Source organism: Nannospalax galili, unplaced genomic scaffold, assembly GCF_000622305.1.
Source record: "Nannospalax galili isolate Female #2095 unplaced genomic scaffold, S.galili_v1.0 scaffold923, whole genome shotgun sequence".
Classification (NCBI taxonomy): domain Eukaryota; kingdom Metazoa; phylum Chordata; class Mammalia; order Rodentia; family Spalacidae; genus Nannospalax; species Nannospalax galili.
This window is the reverse complement of record NW_008349753.1, coordinates 369,480-380,157: the sequence shown is the minus strand read 5'-3', so window position 1 is coordinate 380,157 and position 10,678 is coordinate 369,480. Positions and strand designations below refer to the sequence as shown.

The 10,678-nt window shown below is 45.0% G+C and overlaps 1 protein-coding gene across 1 annotated transcript in view; it reads right to left on the bottom strand.

Moving 5' to 3' along the window:
* Nucleotides 1–10,678, bottom strand: part of Mylip (myosin regulatory light chain interacting protein) — a 29,033-nt gene that overhangs the window by 1,994 nt on the left and 16,361 nt on the right. Inside the window, exons 3-6 of the mRNA XM_008847054.3 lie at nucleotides 6,596–6,781; nucleotides 5,021–5,218; nucleotides 4,181–4,345; nucleotides 1,576–1,996 (exon numbers count right to left, since the gene is read on the bottom strand). Of these exons, the coding sequence (XP_008845276.1) occupies nucleotides 1,576–1,996; nucleotides 4,181–4,345; nucleotides 5,021–5,218; nucleotides 6,596–6,781 (970 nt within the window). The remainder of the gene's footprint in view (nucleotides 1–1,575; nucleotides 1,997–4,180; nucleotides 4,346–5,020; nucleotides 5,219–6,595; nucleotides 6,782–10,678) is intronic.

Genomic DNA, 10,678 nt, shown 5'->3' with positions numbered 1-10,678 from the left:
CTCCCTGGTCCCCCCACTGTGTCCCAGTCCCTCCCTCCCCAGCACTGGCTTTTTCACATGGATTCTGGAGAGTGAACTCAGGTCCCTGGGCTTTGCAATGCAGCTACTTTATTGGCTGAGCCACCCTCCCTAGTCAACTCTTAATAGGTCACAATGGCTGAAACAATTACTGAAGCCTTCTTTCTGTGTAGGCCAGGGCCATATACAAGGTCACCACACCTCTGGCCGCCATGGCTATGCAGGAGGTATTTCCAGAGTCTAGCCTTGATTCAGCTGATGACCCTGGGCCAACATCAGTGGGCAGATGTCCTTGTGACCAGGGGGCATGGCTCTGCTCCCATTGGCAGGCAGCAGGTTTCTGGTGGCTTCCTGGCCAGGACATACCCTTCATTAGCCATAAGAGAAGACAGGGCAAGACTAAGACTCTAGAGGGGAAACCCCTACTCGAAACAGCACAGAGGCTGGTATGGGTGTCCTGTGTGTTCACTGTCCAACCCAAAAAGCAGCTCTACAACCTGCAGTTTTGAAGGAATGGGTGGCATGCAGGGCTAGTTTTACATGTGCCCATCGTGACATCTGATAGACACTTCTGAGACGTGAAAGCAAGTGAAAAAAATTACCGTTAAGAGGAAATGTAAGGTGCGAGAGAGCTAGAAATGCTGTGTATGAATTACCTTATTTTTGTATTAAAACCAGTTTGACTTGCTAACAAGTAGCAGCCAATCTAAGAGGTCTCTAGAGATATACTCATGGGGACCAGTGAGATGGCTCAGCAGGTAAGGGCGCTTGCCACCAAGTCTGATGACCTGAAACTAATCCTTGGGGCCCACATGGCAGAAGGAGAGACTCCTGCAAGTTGTCCTCTGACTGCCACACGTGTGTTGTGGCATGTGCATGTTTGTGTACACACCCCCCCCACACACACAAATGAATACACATAATTTAAAATGGAAAATTAATCACAAATAATCAGAGTTAGTAACTCACCCTTAAGTATAACCCAAAAATTGAAGTATTTTTTTCTGTAGTATTTTAGGCAAATAATACAGACCCTCTTCCCAGGTATCAGAAAAAAGGCAACATGAAGTATCAGAGGCCGGCCTGGATTCTGGCTCTCGGTTTAGCTTCTAGATGCAGTAACCGGTCAACCTGGACCTTGTTTCTAAAACCTGGAAAACCTGCGGCTTCACAATGGTGGCAGGAATGTGCTGTCCATAATATTTCTTTTTTAATTATTATTATGTGTATGAGTGCACTGCCTGCATGTATGAAGTGCACCCGTGTTGTGCAATCCCTCAGGGCTCAGAAAACAGTGCCTGATCCCCTGAAAATGGAGTTACAGACAGTTGTGAGCTGCCATTCGGGTGCTGGGAAACTGAACCCAGGTCCTCTGTTAGAGCAGCCAGCACTCTTAACCGCTGAGCCATCTCCCCAGCCCCTCACAATGTTTCTAAAGTGTGAAAGCCTTCAAGTCACCCAACACAAAGGCCTTTCCAGGTGGAGATGGTATTGTATGTTCTGTGTGTCATGTGACTATCAGACCCTCACTGGCCGGAGGGATAAGGGATGCCTTACCTGCAGCTGGGCAGCGCAGCTCTCACAGCACACAGTGTGGCCGCAGGGGCAGAAGGTGGAGTTGATCTCTTCCTCACAGCACACCATGCACAGCATGGCCTCTTTCAGCTTGCGCAGCTTCTCCTGCAGCACCCTGGTCTGCTGGCAGCTGAAGCCCTCGCAGCTGCTACAGCTCAGGCTGCTTTCTGAGGACTTCAGAGGGGAGCTGGGAGGGCTCTGGTCACTTCGTGAGACGAGGTCCACAACACCAGCATTGTACAGAGCCCTCCTGGCATGGTCATACACCTCCTTGGACGTTCTTTTAATATCAAAGACGTATTTCTTGCCGAGGTTAATGTTTTCATTCAGAAACAGAGATGCCAAGTGGCCCTTCAAGTCACGACTATACTGCATCATGACAGCACTGGTCACTGTGTCACACCTGCAAGGAAAGAGTGAAATGTCTACTTTAATACTGGAGAGCCCAGGAAGCCCTGTAATTTACACTATCAGATACCTATTATCTATTACCTACCAACCACCTCAATCGATCACCTCTATTATCCATTCATCCATCATCTCCTACCAATTATCTACCTGTCCATCTATCTAGCCATCCATCCATCCATCCACCAACCACCTCAATCAATCAATCAATCAATCAATCAATCAATCAATCAATCAATCAATCTGTTAACCTCTATTATCTATCCATCATCTACTATCAATCATCTATCATCTATCTACTACTACCTACCAACCACCTCTATCAATCAATCTTTGCTATTATCCAGCTATCCACCTATCTATCAATCATCTCATCAATCAATCAGTGAACCTTTGTAATCATCTACTATCAATCATCAATCAACCACCTCTATCAGTCAATGAATCATCTCTATTATCCATCCATCTATCATCTATCTATCTATCTATCTATCTATCTATCTATCTATCTATCTATCTACCAACCAACCATCTATCTACCTACCTACCTACCTACCTATATATCTAGCTAATCTATCATCCATCCATCCATCCATCTACCTGCTTCCTTACTTATTTTTTCTTTGAGATACTATAGCCTGGGCTGGCCTGGAACTTGCAGTCCTCCTTCCTCGGCCTCCTGTTTGCTGGAATTACAGGTGTGTATCACCATGCCTGGCTTAGAAGACATGTAATTTTCTTTTTCCTTATTTTTTTTTTTTCTGGAGTGGGAGGCTTATAACCCAAACTGGTCTTGAACTATGTAAGCAAGGATGACTTGGAACTTTTAATCCCATGCCTGGCTTAGAAGACATGTAATTTTCTTTTTCCTTATTTTTTTTTTTTTCTGGAGTGGGAGGCTTATAGCCCAAACTGGTCTTGAACTATGTAAGCAAGGATGACTTGGAACTTTTAATCGTCCTGCCTTTACGTCCTGAGTGTTGGGATTACAGAAATGCACACCACCATGCCCATGCCCAGTCAATGGGTTGCTGGATCTCAAACCCAGAGCTTTCTGTACGCTAGGCAAGCACTCTACCAACTGAACTATGTCACTTGCTAAGACACTTAATGTTCCTGTGTGCATGTCTGTAAATTCTTGCCATTCTATGTACTCTGTGTGTGCTCAGTAGCTCAACAACCCCACTTCTGTGTTTCTCAAAGTCTCCAAAGCAGTGGAGGAGGTAGTTGTAAGGATGGAGGGGTGACCATGCCACCCCTCCTTCCGGCTGCAAGCTGTGCCCAGCAGCTTGGGGAAGAGAAAGGATGTTTGCTCTTAGAAGTCTTGGCTTTTATATTTAAAATGTCTACAGATTTTCCATTTTGCCCAACAGTCTATTTTAACATAAAAACTTTGAAGGTGCTGTGCATGGTGGTGCATGCCTTCAGTCCCAGTACTGGGGAGGCAGAGACAAGTAGATCTGTCAGAGAGGCCAGCCTGGTCTATACAGGGAGAGCCTGTTCAAAAAGACACCCCCCGACACACACACCAAAAAGATGAAGGCATCCTACCACCTATATTTTTGGCTTTAATTTTTCTAAGTACTTGAGTCTGATCACAACTAGGCTTGAAATGACCCTCTGGAGTGAGACCTTGGTTGTTACTTAAAAATTTTCTCTGTGGCCAGGTGTGGTGGTGCACGCTGGTGCAGTCCCAGCAATTGGGAGGCTGAGGCAGGAGGCCTGCTGTGAGTTTGAGGCCAGTGTGGGCTATACATAGCGAGTTCCAGACTAGCTTTGGTGACACAGAGAGACCTGGTCTCAGAAAGCCAAACAAAATAAAAAATAACTTCAGTGTGTGAGGGTTTAGGACAGGATCTTTCACAGCAGGGAGAGACCTGTGCCACGGTTCTCCCAGGAAAGGACCCAGTAGCAGGACAGGCACAGCTACACCTTTGTGCAAATGAGGTGAAGGACAAGCAGACTGTAAGCAAGGCTCGTGCTCACACTTCCTTAGGAGCACAGGGCTCTGTGATGACAGCTCTACTAGTCCTGCAAAACAAGTGCTCAAAGCAGCCCATTTCTTATCTTCTGAACAAGATTCATCACCACAATGACAGCAGAAATTGCAGAAACTGCTTGTCACTTAAGCATTACAGAGCTGCGGCACCAAGCTTACAAGGGACATGGTGGTACGTGCCTGTAGAAAGCATGCGTTTCGGTGATAGCTCGGTAGAGCCCGCTGGCCGCCCTGGTGCTGATCATTTTAAACAGGAGCACAATGCTGTTCCCAGACTCCTTGGTGACGGTCAAATACACATTCTTTCCTGACTGGGTGGCCATCTGCACCACAGGATAAGCTACCCTGAAAGACGGGAAGAGGAAAGTGAGCAGGCTCAGAAGGAACGACTTAGCACAAGAATACACGGCCCTCAGATTGCCCGTGACGCAGCAGACATGCTGGGTGTTCTACAACCCTTCTTCCTTGCTGTGAAGACACTGAAGAGCCATTGTGCACATGGAGAGAAGTGTTAAGAGCACACTTGATGTGTGTGCATGTATGTAGAAGAAGGCATTGAAATACTTATGGCTGTAAACCATGCATTTGAAAACTATTCTGTCATACCAGAACATGTTGTTAGCATTTAAAGAATAATTCGTTATTAAGGCCTGAATAAAATGAACAAATAAAAACCAAAACAAAAAATTTCACTGGTTAGAGGTATCTAGTAATCCCGCCCATTTTACATTTTCAGATGAACGCTACAGATGGATACACATAGTTATGATTAAAATAATATTGGGGGCTGGAGACATGGCTCAGCAGTTAAGAGAACATGCTGTCCTTGTAGAGGACTAGAATTCAGTTCCCAAGACCTATGTCAAGTAGCTCACAAACACCTGTCACTACAGCTCCAGGGGATCTGATGCTTCTGGCTTCCCCAGGCACCTGCACGCATGTGCACATACCCACAACACATTCACATAACTAAAAATAATGAACATAAATCTTTAAGAAAATACTAAAGACTCAGGTTACCTATTAATCGGGCTAAAGTCGTCTTTACAGATTGAGATTCCTTCCGGCCCGACCCCGATGAGCAGCTTCTGCCCTTCACTGTCCCTCACGGCATGCCACTCTACCCCGTAGTTCTCCATGGCTGACACAATCCGCAGAACCTGGTACTCTGCTGAAGCCTGGCTCACACCCTCCAGCTCCTTATGCTTTGCAATGATGCTGTGAGACAAAGGTACAAAGTTAGACAGATTAATTCAAACAGTCTTTAAAGGTTATATAACGTTCACTAGTGAATTACAGTGATATGGTCATTTATGAATCAGAAAAAACACTAAATGAGATGTTACTATTCCATTTATTTAGCAAATTGACTGTAAGAAACTCCTAAGTCACTGTTCAACATCTCAACTATCCAGGGTCAGAATCCACCTTGGCAAAGGTGCTTACTACCAAGCCTCATAACTTGAGTTCGATCCCTGGGACCCATACTGTGGAAGGAAAGAACTGACTCCCTCCCATAAGCTGTCCTCTGGCCACCACACTGTATACACACACAGACACACAGATACATACACACACACACACACACACACACACACACACAGAAAGAATTATGGTAAAACTCAAAAAAAAATACACAAAAGACAAATGTGCATGTTAGAACTCCTCATGCAATTATCTAAATATATTTTGTAAGCCTCATCATAGGCCAGCAGCATGAGGGTTTGATTACATCATTTACAACTGAAGAAGATACAGGATCTATTTTCTCTTGTGGTAGACAATCTCTCATGGTGGTCCTTGAAGACCCCGCCTCCTGGTATGGCTTCCTTCCCTCCAGTGTGTGCTAGATTAGTGACTGGCTTCTAATGACAGAATATGGTGGCCATATGGCATGGAACGTACTTCTGAGATTGGGTCACCAAGGACTGATTTCTTTTCTGGCTCTTCTCTCTTGCTCTGAGTTCAATCACTACCCTGGGTGACCAGCTGCCACACTGCCAAAGTCCTGACGTCTTGGGTATCAAGGGAAGGAGGCCAGCCAAGCAAGAGTCATCCTGGCCTTGGAGCTCTCTCTCTGCTGGGCTTTTAGATGAACCTCCAGCAGCAGTTGAGTCCCTGCCCTCATGTTCTCAGCTACCGAGACAACATTTCTGTCTTAAGCCACCAAGTTCAGGGGTAACTTAGACAGGAACAGACAGCTGAGATACTGCTGGTAGATCCAGCTCTTGCTGGGATGAAACAAATACCAGTAAACATGCTAGACTTTTATTGTTGGAGATTCATGTATTTAAAAGGTCAGACACTTTGCAGAGTCTTGTTATACTTGACATTTCATAGAAGGGCATTTATCTGTGCAGGCCGCTTTGCGTTTATGTCTCTCAAATAAAAGGCAAACAAATCTGAAAACACCTGGTTAAAGTGAGCAATGGTCTGGGCTCAAGCTCACAAATTATGTGTATGTCTCACGGGGCCATTTTCCCTGGCTGTTCATCATGTTTGTGGCTCTGTGAGGGCATCTCACTCACACTCAAACTCAAACACATACACACACACACACACACACACATATCCTCGAGACTGTGCTGGCCTCACCTGTTCAAAGTGGCACTGGAGAGCTCCTTCTCACACAGCTCCTCGAAGCTGTACTTAGCTGTGTTCTGGTTATAGTCTCCGAACTTGGTCTGTGCCAGGAGGGCGCTAAGCTCCACTGCATGCTCCGGGGAACACTGGAGGTGGCCTGCCAAGAGGGACTCCTTGATGTGCAAGAAAAAGATATGCCTGCAGAAGGGGAGAACACGGTGAGGATAACAGTATCAGAGTCAGCCTGCTGGGCAGGGGTGTGGCTCAGGGAGGCGGTGCTTGCCTAGTATGTGTGAGGCCTTAAGGCCCCAGCATGGCAAAAAAAAAAAACACCAAACAATCTCAACTTGAACTTCACAACCTAGTGCTTAAATAGGGCCAGAGGGATGGCTCAGCAGATCAGGGTGCTTGTAGCCAGATCTGAGGACCTGGGTTCAGATCCCAGGACTCACATGGTAGAAGGAAACTCCCCACAGGTTGTCCTCTGACTTTCACATGCAGAGCCTGGAACACTTCCTCCCAAAATAAATAAAAGGTAATAACAATTTAAGAAAACAGAGCAATTTAAAATGTCACACTGAATATTCTTATTCTTACAGAACTCTTTTAAAAACTTTTGTTTTTACTTTACGTGTCTGAGTGTTTTGCCTGCATGTATGTAAGTACACCTGTATCATGCAGTGCTTATGGATGCCAGAAGAGGGCATCAGATCCCCTGGAACCGAAGTTATAGACAGTTGTTAGTCGCCATGTGGGAACTGAGATTGGAATCCAGGTCCTCTGCAAGAACAGCCAGTGCTCTTAACTGCTGGATCATCTCTCCAGCCCCATTACAGACCCTTCTAAATCATACATTAAGGTAAATAAAACTAAAGACTAAGTTTTTCTGGGATAAAAGCTATAACCCAAACAAAACACCCAGTGAAGGCAAGTTCAGTAACAGATACAAATATAAAATAATTCAGATAATTATACACAACTTTCTGCATTATAATATTAAAAATAATTTTTTAAAATCCATCTATGTAAAGCAGACTGGCCTTGAGTTCAGAGAGATCTACCTGCCTCTGCTTCCAATGTGCTGGGCCTAAAGGTGTGCACCACCACACCCAGCCTTGTTTTGGGTTCCTGCCCCTATCTCTAGATTACAGGAATGCACCACTGCATATGGCAAGAGCACCTCCAGACTCTGCCAGCTCACCCGCCAGGCTGCTTGCCGACTGCTTCTAGTGCAAACACCTGTCTTTCTGCTCAAAGTCCTTCAAGGGTCGACTGCCTGCTGAGGACACAAGATGGGAACTGAAGCCCAGGCATCTCCACTGGCTGGCTCCAGCTTTCCAGTCACATCTCCTGCCACTATGTCCTGGAAAGGGACTGTTCCTCTCTTAGAAGAGCTGGCCTTGCAGCAAACTGTCCTGATGGCCATCTTCCCTGTCCTCTTGCTGACCCTTTGGTCTACACTGTTTACAAACCATCTATTTCCATATTACATACAGCATGTGTTACAACAGCTAGTTTCCTTTAGCTAGTTGCACATGGGCTGACTTAATTGTCTATGACATTAGAGAGTTCCATAAATCCATGTAAAACACCATGCGTCTGTGTTTATTTTATGTTCCAACCTTAGTTTTGATCTGTTTGAGCCTCATCTATGTGAATACAATATTCTATTCTACATGTACTACAAGGCATGCCACACTTAGAAATTCCTAGGAAAATCCAGATATTCTTTATATTACCCCAAACTCACAAGAGGTTATCAGAACCACCACAGAGGTTGGACCAGACTATAAAATTTGTCTCTGAAAAATGTGGACTTTCAACCTTCCTTTAATAACTTGTGGTAGCCTCTCACATGTGGTAAAAAGCAACATTCCTTTGCTAATAGACGAATTACCACCACTGGTGACACTCTGAGCCCTAAATCAGCTCAGCCTCCCACTTTTTTCAGTTCTCACTGCTGCCTCTATTTTATACAACACTGGAGTTGATACTCAGGAACTAAGAGGAGATGGTAAGAAAGGGAAACAGGAGAGAGGGGACAAGGGAGGGCTGCGTTAAACATCAAACTGCCACCCTCCTCCTTAACTAAGACATAGTCAAACTCAATCTTCTGCATGTTCAATAATGATAAAGAAATGTGTAAAGTGATCAAGTTTCCTTAAATGCTTCAGTTTTTCCACACTCCAAACCCCAAGGCGGGGGGGCACAGTAAAAATGTATAAAAGCATTCAAAGGGGATAGACATGGTTTTTATTAGGGCAGGCATCTGCTAGTCTTTAAAGTATTTCTGACATACTGCTAAACTGAGAAGGGGCCCTGCTGGGGCAGAGCCACCACAGAAACAACGGCTTTTATAACAGCTTTCAAGATGCCCGCCTAACGTCTCTCACAAAAGCTGGGTGTCCTCATGGCTCTGGGGATATGGCTATTGGGTAAACAGAATCTTGTTAACCTCCCTTTGCCTATTTAACCAAAGGCATGTTTTCAGGAGCCTAAAATCTGAATCTATGCTCACAGTCAGGAAGAACTCATGTGCCAAAGATTTGAAGATTATCACCACACACCAAGCCTTTTCAACTTAATTACTACTAACGTAAAGGTCTCTTTAGAGTTATTTTCCTAACATAAAGTTAGAGACGGCTTCCTGCTTTAGTAAACAGTGCAGTTAGCTGCCAAAGTAGGTTCTCCAAATCGATTCCATTTCTTTTTCCAAATTCTCTACACTTACTTCTGGAGGGATGGCTGCCAAAATCAAAGCAAAGATGTAGGAACCCAATGTAAACAGGTGGCCCAGAGCTCAGAGCAGTACCCGGCCCTCCATGTGCTTGGGTCAGAACTGGAACAAAGATGTGGATGCTGGGGTGCATTGGTGCTTTCTAGTCAAGATGAACTGTACACAGTGCCCAGCACCTATAAGCACCCTCTCCTCCTCCTCACTGTTCCTGCAGATCTGAAGGGGCCTTCCTGCATTGCCATGGTATAAAGCCGCCTTTCCACTTCAAGTCCATAAAGATTTATCATGGACACTGGAGTTATGGGGTAGAGATGACTGAAAGCTGCTTTTTAAATAGAACATATAACTTTTTTAGAGGAAAGGAACTCCTCCTACGAAAATGCCAGCCACAGGTGGCTTCTGGGAGGATAAGAAAAGGCTCTGATGCGGGTTGGGAGGCTCAGCAGTGTGCTCTTTTCAAGCCTGCAGGGACATGTTTCCAACAAGGAGCCCAGAGAGGACTCTGGATTTGTGAGTAGCCTTCAGTCAAGGATTTGCTCCTAGTAGTTTTGAACGCTAATCATCTAACCTCTATCTTCTTCCTGGATTTTGCACACCTTCCCCACACCCCCAACCCCTTCATGAACCTGGTGAAAGGTTACCAATAATATCAAAACAAGCAGAGGAAACCAAAGAAGTCATATTTGCAGAAAAAAAAATGTAAGATCACAAATGGATGGCCTATGTAGTTCAATACAGTCTACACCACAGAATCACACAGAAAAAGAAAGGCTTTGAAAAAATCTACTTTGTCTTAATCTACTTCGTTACATGTCTGTAAACATGTCCTATGGACATGAGCTTATACTGCAGTTTTTAAATATTCCTGAGGTTATACTTTGAAATTCATTTTCTTTTTAAAGTTTGACCAGTTACTAGGAAAACAGACATTTCCAATATATGGGCCACATTGTGGGGTCCTAGGCACAACACTCTGGGCTAACTCAACTCTGTATCACAGATGCAAATGAATTCACATACACCACAGCATTCTGGAAGATTTTTTAAAAAAATGAAGTGAAATATGAGGTATTAAATTTTAATTTTAAAAAGGAACTACGCTCTCTGCTTCCCTGGGCCTGCACCACCAGCTAACTCTCCTAGCCTGCACTACTATCCTCAGGCCTCTTGGGGTAAGTCTATAGCGCAGCCCTCTGAGCCGGGACTCCCTAAGCCACATTCACCCTTCCATCCCCCACGCCGTTCTATACTCCTAGTTTGGGCCCTGCGCCATTCCTAGTCTTGGGGCCCAAGACACCTGGGGAACCAATACTGCTTCCTGACCCTTCTCACCGAGAGCAACTCAGACCCTTTCTTGG